The 16,951-nt window shown below is 44.2% G+C and overlaps 1 protein-coding gene across 2 annotated transcripts in view; it reads right to left on the minus strand.

Annotated features, from left to right (window-relative positions):
- Nucleotides 1-14,685, minus strand: part of CCN4 (cellular communication network factor 4) — a 35,432-nt gene extending 20,747 nt beyond the window's left edge. Inside the window, exons 1-2 of one of the 2 annotated variants that reach the window (XM_050313143.1) lie at nt 14,530-14,602; nt 5,550-5,559 (exon numbers count right to left, since the gene is read on the minus strand). In XM_050313143.1, coding sequence (XP_050169100.1) covers nt 5,550-5,559; nt 14,530-14,602 — 83 coding nt within the window. Of the gene's footprint in view, nt 1-5,549; nt 5,560-14,529 lie in introns of both variants that reach the window. The other variant, XM_050313134.1, reaches the window with a different exon arrangement.
- Between the last annotated feature and the right edge of the window lie 2,266 nt (nt 14,686-16,951).

The raw sequence follows: 16,951 nt of genomic DNA on the forward strand, positions 1-16,951 counted from the left end.
CTGTAGAAGATTGCAGGTTTGGTTATAAGCCTTTACTACCTTTGGGAGACACTCAGTAGTAGATCAGTGGCGTCTTTGGCGCTGGTGAAATGATGTAAAAAACTCCCACTCTTCTCAGCTTCTCTGAGCAATGAGCTGCACTCACAGCTGCTGGGTGCACACTCTGGGCCCCTCTCTGCTGCCAGCTGAGAGGATCACTGCACTGACCACACAGGAGACTCCATAACTCCAGATAAAATGCCTAATTTTGAGACAGCTAAAGGGAGAGAAGGTAAACGCTATACTGGAAGACTGGGGCATGACTTTGCTATTTGAACTCAGCTTTTAGCCCCTCTATGTCTACAGAACAGGGATGGTAACACTTCTTTTGCTACAAGAAACAAACCCTGAAGTCTGTGAGCTGCCCAGACCATGCAGGAACATGCAGCTGCCATCAAAGAAATGGCAGCCAGGAGAAAAGGGCAACAGAGATCCCAAGAGAGTTCCCCTACGAAGATATCAGTATGGACAGGGAGAGATAGGAAAACCAGAGCTGCTTAAAGGGTTTTACATCCAGGGCTTTGCTGGAGATGTGCCTGGGAAGAAAAGATTTCTACCCACTCACCCATAGAAAAATCAGTATTCAGCTTGTAGCATATGACTTTTTCTGAATATGACTTTCAGATGTGTCTGGAGTAGTTCAAATATGGTGGAACACCACAGTTGAGCACCTTGAACCCATCTATTTTAGCAAAAATAAAAGGTTTCTCCATTTTGTTCATATAAGAGGAACAATGATCTGGCAGTCAGCATATTCCTCAGGTTGGATGTACTTGTAGCTTCAATAGCAGAGAGGTTTCACTCAGGATGGCACAGACAGATGCAGCCAGGTCCTCATCCATGGGTGTGATGCCACCAATGCCATCAGTTAAATCAGAATGAAAACAGACTCAGCACCAGAATGAAAACAGACACAAATGAAGATTTTGTTATGGTATGAAGGGCTGAAACACCCTGGCATGTAATTTATCCGCAAGCTGAGTTCTCATTTCATGCACTAAAAATTTTGTATGGAGAAATCTGGTGTATTGGTTTTCTGCTGGTGCTCTTGCCAGGGAATTTAATGATTGGATTTTTATTACTGTGAATTGAACTTAAATTGAACTCCACAAACATGACACAAGAAAGTTGGGGTTGTAAAGGAGAGAAGTTTTTTCACCAAAGACACAAGGAAATCCTGTTCTTTTTGGGTAAAGTGTTGAACCACAGAGGATGTGAAATGCATGGGGATGTGCAAAGAGAGGAGGAGTAAAAAAAATATTGTCTGGACAGAGGTAAGAAGGGAAATTTTCTTTAAGGAGAGAAACTGGTGATACTGAAGCAACACAACTGCAAGAATTGAAGGGTTAAACCGTCTGTTTACAAAGCCATCCAGTAGAAAACACACAGCTGTATCAACAGGAAACTGGAACCTGGAGTCAGAAGAGCATTTTTAAACTTGTCCTTTTCTTTCTAAAATCTACCAAGGAGATTAACAGTAGAGATTTAACATACACACAAAAAGAAAGACCTCAACTGTGCAAACTCTTCCTCAGCAGAGAGGGGAGAGAGCAGGTTCCAGTGAGCTAGCACAGCACTTATCAACAGTAACATCCACTTTCCAGGCCACCACAAAGACATAAAACCTATTCAAGGTTCAAGGAAGTCTCACAAAATGGGAATTAATTGGCATGGGGTCGACTGACAGTCCCTTAGGTCAAACTGAGACAGCAGCAGCCAAATTTCTGTGGACCAGGCCTCGGTGACTGTCCATCTCTCTGCATACACCCCAACATTTCACCTGGTCTCCAGGCCACCTTTCTCCTATTTCCCCTACTCTTCTTGGTTGAATAGCCTGAGAAGTTATAACTTCAATTTCCTATTTCTTCATTTCCTCAGCCCAGCTCCCAGCTTCAGAGGAGTGTCCAAATCTCACTGGTTTCAATGTGGGTTCAGACACAAAGTGGAGAAAAATAAAGAGATATTAGAACACTGGTGTGGACCTGTCTCTGACCCCACACAGAGCTCACATTGGCTTTCCAAGAAAACAGTTGAATTCAGCTTTTTAATTGTAATACAACAGGACTTTTCTTCCTCCTCCACCTCTGTTTCTGTTTTCAGTTCACCAGACTATAAAAATGGCAGGAAATGCATTTGCCTTTGTCAGAAGGTAAGCAAAAAAACTGTGAATTTTGTTACTCACATGTCACTTGGGGTATCCTTTCTACTCAGTCTCTTTTATTAGGAAAAACAAACCACAGATGCACGTGCAAGAAAGCTTTTCACAAAGAGACTGATACAAAAAGAGAAGGAGCAGCATTTTATTTTTCCAAATACACACATCTTGTAAGCCAACAACTAATAATTTCAAGTCTGCAACAAACTGAACTGTGGTTGAGGAGAATTTAAGGCTAACCCTTAGGGACCAGGGTCTCACACCCCATGTTCACAGAGCCCACAACCATGAACTCCCCAAATCAGGAGGGAAAACAGATACTGCCTGTTTTTAGTGGCTTTTCAGTAGAGGATGCTTGGGGTCTACATTTACTGTGCTACATCTTTGCCTTATTCCTAATCTTTAAGAGGGATTTAGATCTATATCCTGTTTCTTTGGTTTTGTTTTTGTTTTGTTTTTTTCCAGGTGATTACCCAATTCAGGGTAAATGTTGATCTATCATTTCATGCCAGAGCATCAAATAATCCACATGAATTGGGGGAAAAAAAAAAAAAAAAAAAAAAAAAGAGTGAAAACAGTAGGGAATGTGTATCACTTAAACCATTGGGAGTTTCAACAGGTACAGGCTGAAAATGCAGAGCAACTGCTAGGAAGCAGCAGATACATTCATAATATTAAGAACATTCAAAATGACTGCTACTCAAATACCTCAGATAGATTTATTCAACATTCATAAGAAGGGAATAAAAGAATGGTTTTGTTCCAAAATAGTGATTTTTCAGCACTAAACCAAGGAAGTTCCCATTGACAGACACTCTGAGATCTTCTCTGCAGCTCAAATTTATGAGAAATTTCTTTTTAATAGTTTGGCTACTTGATAGCATTCTTTAAAGAAAACCTTTAATTCAGATTCAAAATTTTCACCTTGATGTTCTCTCACATTTGTAAAGTTTCCTTACTTTGTCACGGGCAGTTTCTCTACATCTGGTCTGTCTTGGTCTGGATTTCCATGAAACTCACATTCAAAATTCTACGGACCTGGCACGGGCAAGTTCCTTCTTTTGGCCGCTAGCTCATGGCTAGGAAAAGAATTCTTTCCCTTTCTGAAAACCAGCAGTACTTGGCTGAGAATATTTGGCTTGGAAGACTTGGATAAAGCTGGTTAAGCCCTCCTGCAAGTTCCCAGGACCATTACATTGTGACACTGAGCAGGCTTTTGCCCATCTCAGTGCCCAGGCACTGAGGTCACTAATCTTGTTTAACTGCCTTGGTAGCCCCACCTGCAGCCCTGGGAAGCAGCATGTCCTTGGTTCTGACAGGACAACACCCTGGGGTTCTCTCAGCCACATTTTGGCTGCCCACAGGAGTAGTTGAGCAGAGTATCAAGGATGAGGAGCCAGCAGGGTCACAGGGAGAGACAACCAAAGGGAGCTTCGAGAGAAGGTCACCATCACCCATGTAAGTCTCCCATGTGAGGTTTGGCAGGTGGGCTGATCCAAACAACTTTTCTAAGGGATATTTAGGTTTTTAGCAAGAACTGCTACAGAAGATAAGTCAGCAGAATGATGGCTACAGACAGGGTCTCATCCCACGTGTTGTGAAAGAGGAGGAAGGGGTGGTGATTAGTTCCTGAACAGGGGGAACAGGATGTTCCCAAAGACTTGGCTCAGAAACAGCAAAACAAGCAAATTTGTGCAGTAGGAATGAGGGGGCTTAGAAGAGGAGCCAGCTCTTGAGGCAGCCTGGGCTTTGCACCACAAACGTTATTCCAGACAGGCTTGAATCTCATATCTCATTTTAATACACAACAGAAAGCCCCAAAAAGCAGCTGTTCCTTCCCCACCACCCCCAAAAGAAGGTGACATAATGCAAATGGAGAAGAAAGAAAAAAGAGAGAGGTCTTGTAGATTAGTCCTTGGCTTTTACAAGACGTTGGAGACAAAACCATTGCTTTTCAATTAAATACAGTGGAAACTACAAGTGAAGAAAACAGAACACTTCCTGGCACAAACTCATTAAGTAAAATAAAGGAGTGAAGCTGTTAGTATAGAAAAATGATGTGTTGGATTGGAGAATTAATCCCCCTGCTCCTCAAGTCAGTGGAAAGAGAACAGAAATTCAGTGCTTTGGTAAAATAAGATGCCAAAGAGTGAACCTAAAAAAACCTGGTGCAAGCAGTAAATGTGAGGGCTGGTAAACTCAGAGGTACCAGCTCTCCAAACGGGAATGCACACGTCACTTGCACAAGCATGCACACCATGTCACGTTCTGTGTCTAGGAGGGATTACTCTTGATGGAAAGAAGAACCTTTCACCAGGATGAAATTAATAAATGATCCTGGTTTAATCTAGGGCCCAAGAGACAAAATGACTGTCCCAAAGGCAGACAGGATGTCTGTGGTAGAGTCAGAAATAGCAATAAGATTTCTTGCTCCTACACTGTAACCATACCATGATCCCTTCTCCTACACACAGCTAATAAACTAAGTCACTGCGTTCTTGCTGCATTCAAAAAAGCAATGGTTCCACTAAGCTGAGTCTCAGATGCTGTCAGCTCAGCAAGGTCAGTTGCTTAATGTTTGACTTTCAAACATCACTTGCATCTGATGCCTGCAAAAGGGCAGGACTTGTTCACATCTCCAGCACCTTCAGTGCTGGAGATCCAACACATCAGTGGTGATCAGCAGTTTCTGGCTTGATAGATCCATGCAAAGTGATGAAATGGGTGCTTTACTCTTGCTTGCAGGCAGCTACGATACCTGCTGAGGCCCAGGTCTAAATTGACCAGGTGACAAAATTCCAAAATTCCCCTTCTGTGATCCAGAGACCAGCTGATACTATGAATGGTATAATGTAAACCAAACCAAACTAAACCAGACTAACCCAAACCAAACCAAAAAAACCCCCAACCTTGCTCGGGCCAGGGTATTGCTGCCACTTTCCCATCCAGAAAACACAAACCTTGAGAGTGGCAACATCTCAGCCCTTAAACAGTTAATGCTTCTGGTTTCATTTGTAGAGGAGAACGCCAGCTGTGTGTTTTGTCTCCCGGAGGATAAAGATGAATTGCTAATTATGTGGTTACTGACATTTGGGTCTCCCGAATCCCCGACGCGCGAGGGCAGTGTTGGTGCAGAAATGGCCGTGGTGCTCCTGCACAGCACCCTGCTTCTTCCGAGCATCCCCCTGGGCCAAGGCAGCTCCACAGACACCCCTCGCGCCAGAAAAACCACATTTGAGAAGCGTATGGGGAGGGGGAGGGAGGTGTTAAGACAAAATATTTATATCTAGCCAGGTCCCACTGCAGAGGCAGTTTTTCTGTTTCCCCAGTAGGTTACAGGGTGAACAATAAAAACAAGATCAACCCTTTTATAGTCATATAGTCACATAGAAACAAAACAAATTCAATTCTTTAATCATAGATCTATAAAATGTTACAATTATAGAGGATGCAGAGGATTTAAAGGAATCTCAATTTTGCTGCCATAATATCCACTTACTCTCTAATCAAATACTACAGCCTCCTCTGGAAATCATTTTAAATAGCTGGGAAAGGGAGAAACAGTCAAAAATGTGACATAAACATCTCCTCAAGTGCAAGCAGACTGCCTCTATGATATGTATGGAAAAACTGACACAAACAAAAAAAATATAAAGGAGGGTGAGTGGGTATATGCATATATGTATTATATGTATATATGTAAATCATACAGAACGAAGTGTATTGTCTGAAAAAAGCAGAAGCATCAGATTTGAGTCTGAAAATAGGCATGTAATGCATTGTTCCCCCACAAACTCAGGAGCTCACCCTTCCTGGCTAGCTTTGTTGGGCAAGGAATTCACCAGCCTGAATGTACATGATCACAACACCACTACTTTGGGGGAACCCCAAAGCACTGAGGAAAATTAGTACAGGTTTTGATGCAAAATCTGGAAACATAAGTCAAGCAGCCTCCAGAACTCTATTGCATATGACCCCTATGCCAGCCTCATGGAGTGCTGTGCCTCATAGAAATGTTCGAATAAATGTAATTTTAAAAATATACACTTGTGACTCTAGTAAAATGTGAAAATTAATACTGAATGGTCTCCATAAATGAACTGTAGTGTTAAAGAGCAGGGATGTCATTGTATTTTTAACTATTAGGGTCAAATGTGGAAGAAAAACTCACAGAAAGAGCCAGCTGAATTTTCATTTATTCTCTTACTTCAATGTATATCAGCCCACACGCAGATGCTGTGGGTATGATCCAGTCTTGTAAGACCAAGATCCAGCAGGAAATACTGCCTTCAGCACTTAAAAATAAATCACCTGCTAAATGGCCAAACTAGTTAATGGAAGCTGGATGTTTTCCTAATTATTGTTTTCCATCCTTTTTTCCCCCCCCTCATAAAAATGTAGCCAAAGAGTTTTATAGTGTAATCCACTTGCAGATTCTTAACACTGGCTGCAGTTTTTGTGGTTTGGTCCTTCCTTGCTAAACAGCTAAAATGACCCAGCTGTTACTCTAAACCCAGGGAATTGGTAGCCTGGGGGCAGCCAAGTACATGTACCAGCCATTTGGAGGAGAACTTAATTCTCCCCATATGGATTTTGATGTCTTTGCCTATTTATCAGACCAGATACAGAGAGTTCTCTTTGTCACAGCCGATACAAATTGGTGATCATAAATGTGAGCAAATAGCCTGCTTGGTCATCCCACACATCCAGGAATACACTGGTGGACTTCACAAACCAGAAAGAAGGATTTGCAAGTCTAAAAAGTGATCCTGTGCACCCACAACTACGAGAATCTCAAGGACACCATGTATCAGGCACAGCAGTGACAATGACACAGGTGATTAGAGCATGGTCAGGAGATGCTATAGGATAGTCATGGCACTTTCTGGGGAATTACCAGTCTCTCTGCAAAGCCCTGGTATATTATTGTCTGCCCAGTGCAAGAAGGCTAGTCCAGAGACATTGCTTCAGGTGATCAGTGTTGTCCCCAAAACTGCGTTTCAGCAAAAACATGCTCCATTTTTTTTCTCTATATTCTTCCTTTCACAGCCCAAATATATGTATGTGGAGATGGGGAAACTTCAGCAAGAGAAAGAAACAACCCTCCACCCCTCCTGCTGTCACTTGTTACTCAAAAAGTTTCAGTAAGAAAGCACAAAACAGGAAAGCAGGATGGTAGTCTGGAAAACTTGCAGAGCATGGAAGGAACCAAAACTTTGAAGCCACTCAGAAAGCATGAGTTACATTCACAAATTATAGAAATGAAAAAGTGTAACTCTTCACATGCAGCTAAAAAAAGCTGCTACCTTTTAATAAAAAAAAAAATTTTAAAAAGTTTAATAATAATGTCTGAGTGATTCAGAGCAATTTTGGTTATATGACATCTGTGTGGGCTGCACTGTTCCTGGTAGCAGGTAGCAAATTTTGTGTCAAGTATCATACAGGATTACAGAGTTGCTTCCTATTACTGACTTTACTGTGTTCTTTTCCTTATATACAGATACTGCAAGGGCACAAGGGGTAATGGTTTTAAACTGAAGGAAGATTGATTTATATTAGGCATAAGAAACAAGATTTTTATGAGGGCTATGAAACACTGGACCAGGTTGCTCAGAGAGTGGTGAATGCCCCATCCCTGGAAACATTGAAGGTCAGGCTGGATGGGGCTCTGAGCAACCTGGCTGTGTTGAAGATGTCTCAGTGCATGGGGGGCTGGACTGTATGACCTTTGTCATATATGGGACTGTATGTCCCTTCCAGTCCAAACCATTCTATTATTCTGTGACTACATATGATAATTTCCATATTTTTAAATCTAATGTAACTACTAACTCGGTCAAGCTACGCAGTTGCAAGCTAGAGATAATAAAACCAATCCATCTTGTCCACTTGGAAGCCTTTCTTTTCACTGGAGATTATTTCAATATGTTTGGAAGGGAAAGGGCAGGTTTACCTTAAGCTGAGTAGGAGGAGTTTGTTCCAGGTTCTAAGGAAAAGATATAAAAGCAGCCAAAGCATTACAGGTATTGTGAGCTCTGTTTATCTCAGTGTCACTGAAATTCTGCCCTCCCATTACCAAGCATGAGACACTTTTTCTAGGAACATCTGTGAATTTGCAAGGCAAGCTATTAGGAGAAGGTCCTTTTTCAGGGCTGGAATTGCTCCGTGACAGCAAAGACCTAACTCTGCAGATGTTCAGCAACATCAGGATCCAGGTGACTCATAACCCTCCATGGATGAGCCCACAATTATTTCTGCAAATACCTCTCAGGTTTCCCTTTGGGCTCATTGCAAGCCATCCTGGAGTTCATGAAACTTTGTCTTCCAACTTGCTCATCTCTCATTTGGTTTATAGGTTAAGTGGAATGACAGACCCAGACTAATAAAACGGAACGTGGGAGCTATTGAGAAAAAGAGGAACAGAGGTGACCACACAGTCCTGGAATGCATTACCAACCCAAGTATTAGAAATTCATTACTCAAGTTGTGCTGCAAAGCTCAGCTTAAGTGTTATCTTCTTCCACAGCTGTTTCTGCCTGAAGGCTCTCCTTTCCTTCCCCATCCACAAGAAGAATGACTTGTAGACAAGAGCCAGCAGTTGGCACCCACAGAGGTAAAAATGCCTTTTTTTTCCTTATACTTTCCCACACTTAGACTAGATGCAAGGATTACAAGTCAAAGCCCAGCAGCAGTCCATGGGAAGACACAAGGGATTAGGACTCCAGAAGTTTCACCCAGGGTGCCAGAACACACCTTAGGTTTCAGTATGGATGCGATAAATAGCAGAGACACCAGCAGAGGTACATCCCAAAGCTGAGAGAGCACCAGGATGCAGGAGAACCAGTGATCCTCACCCACAGCTAGGAAACTCAGAGCAGCACTGGCAAATATCTGCAAAGTGCTGATAAAGCAGCAAAGTCAGAGTCCCTTGGACCTGCAAGACATTTGTAAAAATCAAGCCCTGTGATCTCCTGCCAACCCACAGCAATGGGAGGCTGCACACAACTCACCCAGGATGCAGCAAACCCTGGGTGGGACAACACGTGGAGAGGGAATGATGGGGAAATTGGGTGCTATAAGCACAGTTCAAGAAACTGGGTCCAAATTCTGATGGTGAACATCAGAACACAGAAAGAAAACAAATGGGTAGACTTCCTTCAGGCCTACCACTGCCAAGCCAACACCTGGCAGTCAGTGTTCCTACTCAATAGAAAGAGAAAATTGTGCTTTTAACATAAGAACTGTAAGAATGAGGGTGCTTGAGGTATGTTGTAAGCAGAAAAAGAGGAAAGCAGGAGGAACAACTTAATCCAGGGTGACTACCTGAACCTCTTGGTGACAGATATGAAAGACTGAGGAAACCTTACTCTGTTTTCTGGCCCATAAAATGAGACACTGTCAGGTTCAATACACAAATGTATCTCCAGCTCAAGTTGTGGGTGTCTGGCTTTTGCCAGGCAACAGCTGCCAAGGTTCACATACATGGTATTGTTTCTTGGGTTTATAAACAGCTTCATTTCCACCCATGCATGAGAGCCAGAGCTGTCCAGACAGGAATGCTCAAGACCCCACTGGGACACTGAGACCTTCCAAAAAGAGCAGTTCTCAGTAAACTGAGCACTGGAAAAATGCTAAAGCAACTCTTAACATCCCAACATAGGAGCCCAGAGCTTCTGAAAAGAGAAGTCAAATGTTCTACGTGGGTGTGGAGGACTTCTGAAATTTTTGACCATTGCCTTTTCATAACACCCAGGGAAGGGAGGAGAAACTGAACGTGTACAACTCTTTCACAGGACAGACATCCAGTGTCATCATATAGATCTCACATTTTTTCTAAAATCCACATTTGTCACTCGTAAATAATGCCTTTTCCTGGAGAAGCTTCACCTGCAGGCTGGTGCTGCAGTATGGAATGGAGAAAGGACAGACACAGGGTACACAAACAGGCAGTGGCACAACTGCAAGGAGGATGAGGAAGCCAATGCCTGTCCCCAGCTCTGTTGTGGTTGATGTTGGCAAAGAGATTGTTGCACACTGGCAGCTGATGGCTACCAAAGCAAATTCAGACACCAGTAGGAGAAGTTTTGAAGAAATTGCATAAACTCCTGCTTCTCTCAGCTAAAACTTCACATACTCATGTTTGTGTACTTAGGAGGTAACTTCATGAGAAACAGGTTTGGGTTTGGGCCTCTGATCCACATGGAACACATTCAGTGCTACCTTCAGGATGCTGCCTTGGCAATGATTTCATTCTTCCAGTGGATGTGTGAGGGGGGACTGCCAAATAAAAAAATATCAGCTTTGGGAAAGCCCCATATACCATGCAGCCACACCCATGGGAACTCTATCTGCCAGTTTCAAATCTCGGGATGATAATTTTCATGGTTGGATCTCCAGCTTCTATAACCAGAGCAATTTCAATTGACACCTACAATTTATGGAAGAGTAGGATAAGAGCCCTTCTACAGAGAAGTGTATCCAGCCCATCTCTGGCAACCAGATGCTGTCAAGCAATAGGGAATGGTGAGAAGGTTAGAGGAACAAGACATAGCAACTTTGAACCTGTGCTGCCTGAGATTATCTGAGCATCATTAGCCATGCTGAAAATATGTAGCCTTCTGATAAGAAGCACTTGACAGGTAAACCTTAGCTCACCTCCCCCGGAGAGGCACAGATTTTTTCCAGGCAAGAGGGAGTAACTGTTTTTTTCTTTATGCTTTTCTTTCTTTCTTTCTTTCTTTCTTTCTTTTTTTTTTTTGTTTGGTTGGTTGGTTTTTTGGGGTTTTTTTTGTGTGTGTGTTTTTATTGTTCTTCTTGTTGTTGTTGTTTATGTTCAGTCAGAATGTGGTTTTGCCTGGAAGAGCCCAATGAAAAGTAACCATTTTTTCCTGCTACCAAATCCAAGTATTTTACAAATTAAATTCTTGGCTTTATATCTGTAAACATAAATCTCATACAAAGAAGGAAACCCCACACATTATGATTTTTAAACCACTTTCCACACAGCCTGAGCTTGGGTCATTATCAGTAACTATCTAGTGAACTACATGCCCACAGAGGAGATGATGTCTACATAAAACCATTTTTGAACATCTCTTTCTTTCCTCCCGCTCACCCAAGCCAAAAGCCTGGTGTCTGTGCACCATCACATATGGCAGTCAATACCTGCCTACTAGTTAATGCGATGAAGAGCAACACCACTCTTTGCTATTTGAGGAAAAGTCTGCAGGTTGGCATTCACCCTATTACTGTTTATTTTATATTTTTAGATCCACACACCACCCATTTCTCCACTTCAAATGTTTCAGAAACCTGCAATGCTGTTCTTTCTATCTAATGTCCTTTACTAATTTTCTACTAAGTGCAGAATTGTTTTTCTAATCATCACCCTGGTTTGGGACATTTTGTCCCATCTGAACAAATGGTCTCATTTCTTCTGAATCATCAGGACTAGAGGCTGAAGATCCTGGCTCTGATTCCTCAGTGTATAACACTGAAAGGGGCCAACACATCCAGCCTTAAAGTCCTTGCTGCAAAAATGACTCAGGCTTTGAGGAATCTCAGCTTAGTTGACAGGACTTGGGCTCCCATGGTCTCTGCCCTTATATCTATGAAAAAAAAAGTATTTTAAGAAATGTTTGAAAAGTTATGCCTGAAATTCCAGCTATGCTTAGTTATTTTTTTTCTTCACAAGTCCATCACCTGTGCAGTTTTAATCTAAAAAAAACCCCAAACATTTTTGGAAAACTATTCAAGAACTCAGTAACTGCTTGTAGCTTCATACAGTACTGGGGGATGCTTAACCTGACAGCTGCCTTCTGAAATGCCTTTTCAGAAAGCATTCTGAAAGTCTGCCTGACCTTCCCATATTAACTCCTGTGCATTTCTTCCTGGAACAAGAAGATATGTATCCCAGATAGTCAACCTTCCTCTTTCCCAGTGGAGCATCTTTTCCCATCCATGGTTCATCCATAAAGAGTGACAAGTCCCCAGGGAGACCACAAGGCTTTGCACAATATGCACAGTGACTTAATGCTACCACTCCATGGATGTCTCTGAAGCACTGGAAAGATCTTTATTACTCTTGTGAATATGCCAGCAAAGATAAACACTAAGGACAATGAGGTGGGGTAGTGTTAGAGCTTTCCCAGCACCCCTCTGTTATGACTCTCATGACTTTCCTAAAACATCTCATGAGCAGGGTGGCCATGCCAGCTGAACATCCACAGTATCCCACATTAATTGCAATATTACTTGTTCCTTTAGACATCCCCCTTAAGCAGATCAAACTAAGCCTGCTCTTCTCCCGAAAGTCCTTTAAGTATTACACAGACAAATTCTACCTCCCATTTATTCTGTCCCCAGCCCCCCTCACCAATCTATGCCAGACACTTTTTTCATCCCTGTTTCCCCACTCCCTTATGAGTGCTGGACAGAAATCTCCCTTTCATCAGCCTATCAACCCTCCATCACATCCCAGTTCAGATGTGGAGAAGACTCAGAGGAAAACACTTCATTACTGGGGAAAAGTTGTCCCTACTCAGGGACTTCTAAATACAGCCTTCTAAGGTCAATCCCTGTTTGGGAGCTGACAGTGTCCCTGAATGCTCCAGGGAGGCATGGCTTCACCTGCTCAGTTCAGTGGAGAGCTGGAAGTGGAATTGCTGAGATCCAGGACTCTTTTTAGGCTACTGTTGGTGGCATTTTGAACTCTTTTTAGATACTCTTTAGACCAAACATGCTGCTAGGGATATCAGGACTGCATTCCCTTCCTCACCACCACCTCCCATCCCCAGCAGGCACATGTGCCTGCATCCACTCACATATTTTCATGCTACAGCAGCTTTTTTTACAAACACCTCTGATACCAAGGGAACCCAGGACAACCACTGTACAGTTTACAAGGCTCACACAGATCTCCTCTAGTAACAGTTTTTGGGGAGTTTGTGGACGACTCCCTTTGTGTGATTTTTTACTTGCTGGACAAAAATCAGCTGTGGTAAGAACCAACTTCCCTCAGAAAGCCCAGGAGGTGCAGTTTGTTTGTTGTTAGTTTTGTGTTGTGGTTGTTTTCTAGAGGACGCCCCGTTATCAGTCCATCTCAGCATCCACACAGGACTTATCTCTGTGCCATCTGCTCTCGCACAGGTGTGCCTGGTGTGCCACATCACCCGTGCTACTTTCCTGTCTTAAAGCACTGCTTTATCTCTCAACACACAAGGCAACCCCTGGTGCCAGCAACCCCTCCGAGCAAAATCCCCCGAGCAGAGCAGTTGATGTCACCCCACTCAGAGCAGGGGGATGCTCAGACACAGTTTACAACGTGTCTGGTTCAGGAAATTCCCCGGCCTTCAGCTGGGCAGCCCAAATGAGTCCCTAGCATCCCCCTCGCTCTCGGGACTCCCACGGATCCCTGCGTCCAGCGCTGCCTCCGGGAATGCGGGGCACGGGAACGCTGCCCCGCCGGGGACAGGCGCTGCTCGCTCCCGTCGTAGCCTCACCCCCTTCCCACGGCAGCTCTTAATCACAGAAACGGACATTCCCTCTGTCCCGAGAATTCCATCGAAGCTGCGAGCACGCACCGGGAAAAAGCAAAGCAAAACGCCGGCACCTTTGGAAAAGGAGCGGCTTCCCCGGACAGGTTTTTCCACTGAGGAGGGGAAGGAAAGCGGCTGCTGCTGCGTGGAGAGGGAAGCTCCAGTAGATGGGGAGGGGGAACAAACCCTCCTCCCTCTCCGGGCCCGGGGCAGAGGCAGCCGCTCCTCACCTGCTGGAGTGGCCGCGGCATCTCCCGGCCCCGCTGCCGGCCCCACTCCCGACCCCTCTCCCGTCCCGGTACCGGCACCGGGGCTGCCTCGGCCCCGGCCCCCCGCGGGCACCGCCACCCGTTCCCCTCCAGCCCGGTCCCCTCACAGCCTCAGCCTGACTGCTTCAGGCAGCAGCGGGGGATCTCTTCCTACTTCTTTTGCTCCACGATACAACTAGTAGCAATAAAAAAACCCAAAACCAACCAACCAAATAAACAAAAAAACCCCCAACCTACATTTTTCTGTGCAGGTACACCTGGATGCTGAGCAGAGCTCAACTCTGAGACACTTCTGCACACTTCTCCTTTTTCCTTTCCTTTCCCTTTTCCTCTTTCTCTTTCCCTTTCCCTTTCCTTCTCTCCCCCACAGCTCACCTTTCCTTTCCTACTGTCACATCTCCCACGCCTCCAAATTTTGCCAGTGCCCACCTTCCCACATGCACCGCACTCACCGATCTCCCTGCCCACCTTACATTAAACCCAGGTGTGTTTGCAGAAGACAAGTCTCTCCTGCAGTTTCCAAACTCACCTGCAAAATGCTGCTTGCTGCTAGAATCCAGGGCAAAAGCCACCTCATCCCTGGAAGCCGGGATTAAATACATTTGATTGAACCCAGATTTAGAGCCGTTTTGAACAAAAACACCACTTTGGGGAATGCAGAGCAATCCTGAACTGGCAACCTAGCCTAGGCACTCTGCCTTTTTCTCTTGGCTCTTTGGGGATTTTATTAAAGACAGATCTGACGTCACGGTGAAGGACAAGCCCTGCATTTTTCCTCTGGAGAAACTTTTCCTGCCTTCACTTCTTCATTTTTGTGTGTGGTGTTGTCCCACCTCCTGCATTTCAGTGCATCGCCGTGAGCCAAAGGGCTCTTAAAGGGAAAGCTGCCGCGCCGGGGTCCAACACGCTGCGATTTTAGCACAGCTCTGAAATGCTCACAGCTCACCCCTCATGTTGCTCATGACATTCAGACTCTTTCAGTGTACAGCAAGAAATGTTTGATCTGGCTTTACTGATTTTGATTAATGAGCTGACACGTATACAAATACACACAGATGTGTGATTTATTTGATTTTTAGAAATGAGTGGCTTCATTTGAAAAGCAAAAGGATATTTGCCCTGCAAGCACACGCTGCAGGATGCAATCTAGGAGTGTCCTCAGGACTCCTCTCTTTACAGAGGAACCCTAGATCACCAATCCCATGCCATGCCACACATCCCTCCCATGATTTTGGTGGAGTGTTTGGGAGCGTGCATCAGCTCCTGGGCCAAATCACACTTCTATCCTGTGCCAGCAGTGGGCATAAAAAATTTTGTCCAGGTACACGGGAGTGCAAATCCCACTCTGAACTCAAACCCCATCCCAAACTCTCTGATCACCTGTATCCCTGTTAATGTATATCCTGATTTTAGCTGGGGCATCTCTGATGTATTTTTCTCCTTTTACCCAGGCGCAGGTATAGTATTTGCTGTCATTCTTCTAAATCTGAATTTGAAAGAATTCAAAGTCTCTTTCATCCTTAAACTGAAATAGAATAGTATAAGGAAAATTAGTATTTTCAAAGGGAGGAAAAATCATGTTAAACAGCTTTACAGGTCTTAAACTACAGAGCGGAGTCATGGGCTAAAAGAAGTGTCAAGGTAAATTTAAAAGTAGTCAAATCTTTCTGCTTGATGTGACAGAGCTGGGCAGTGATTGCCAAACTAGAACTGAGATGTTTCCTTAACCTCTGCTCTGTTTTGGTGACCTCCAGGAACTCAGGTGTGCCAGGTTGTGTTCCCTAACACTCAACCTAAGCAGCCACCCAGCATAAGAAGGATGTGGATCTGTTGGAACAAGTGCAGAGGAGAGTCAGTAAGATGATCAGAGGGATGGAGCATCTCTGCTGCGAGGAAAGGCTGAGAAAGTTGGAGTTTTTCAACCTGGAGAAGCAAAGGCTCCGAGAAGAACTTATAGCACCTCCCAGCACCTTAAGGAGGTCTACAAGAGAGCAAGAGAGGAAACTTTGACAAAGGCATGTAGTGACAGGACAAGGGGGAATGGCTTTAAACTAAAAGAGGGTGGGTTTAAATTAGATATTAGGAAGAAATTCTTTCCTGAGAGAGCGGTGAAAGATTGGAACAAGTTGCCCAGAGAAGTTGTGGATGCCCCATCCCTGAAAGTGTTCAAGGCCAGGTTGGATGGGGTTTTTGAGCAATCTGGTCTAGCGTCCCTGTCCATGGGAAGGGGTTGGAACTAGATGACTTTAAGGTTCCTTCCAACCCAAACCATTTTATGATTCTAACCCAGCCCTCCTGGGTGGCTGGTACTGTGATGGAATTTGCTCCCCAGACTTGGCACAACTGAATGCTCAAGGTTGTGGTTGACAGTGGGTGGGATGGGGAGGGTGAAGAATCTGTGCTCCAGTACCACCTGTTCTCACAGCAACTTCAATCTCTTTGTGCTGCATGATGTGACATGGGCAGTTTAATGGTTTTACACCAGCTGGATCAGGGTGCCCTAGAAGAACAGATTATTTGTGTGACAGTGTGGATACCCAGTTTCCCTGGGAGATGACTCAATCAGAACTGGCTGCAAAATAAAGGAAGTGCCACATCCCGTCTTCCTCCTCCAGCACCTTCTCCCCTACTATAGCCCCTTCCCAGGACTCAAAATCCTAAAGACCAGGCTGGGGACTGTATTTTCTCTCAGGGCTATTTCTGTTCTCTCTCCTCTATATCCTTCCCTCCTTTTCCTCAGTTCCTCTTCTATTCATTCATTCCACCTCTTTCTGTTTCAATATTTCTCTCTCACCCCACTGTCACCAACACACATCCTTCCTTGTACACAGTCAACATTCAGTCACAGGGATTCTCTTTGTCTGCTGAGGAGCTTAGAACAAACCCAGCTGATGTTCATCTGCATGTGGATAAAACTCTGAGTGCCTGACTTTGGAGTCCAAATCCCTGAA

This window comes from Myiozetetes cayanensis, unplaced genomic scaffold (genome assembly GCF_022539395.1).
Source record: "Myiozetetes cayanensis isolate MyiCay16 unplaced genomic scaffold, myiCay2020 scf1, whole genome shotgun sequence".
Taxonomy (NCBI): Eukaryota; Metazoa; Chordata; class Aves; order Passeriformes; family Tyrannidae; genus Myiozetetes; species Myiozetetes cayanensis.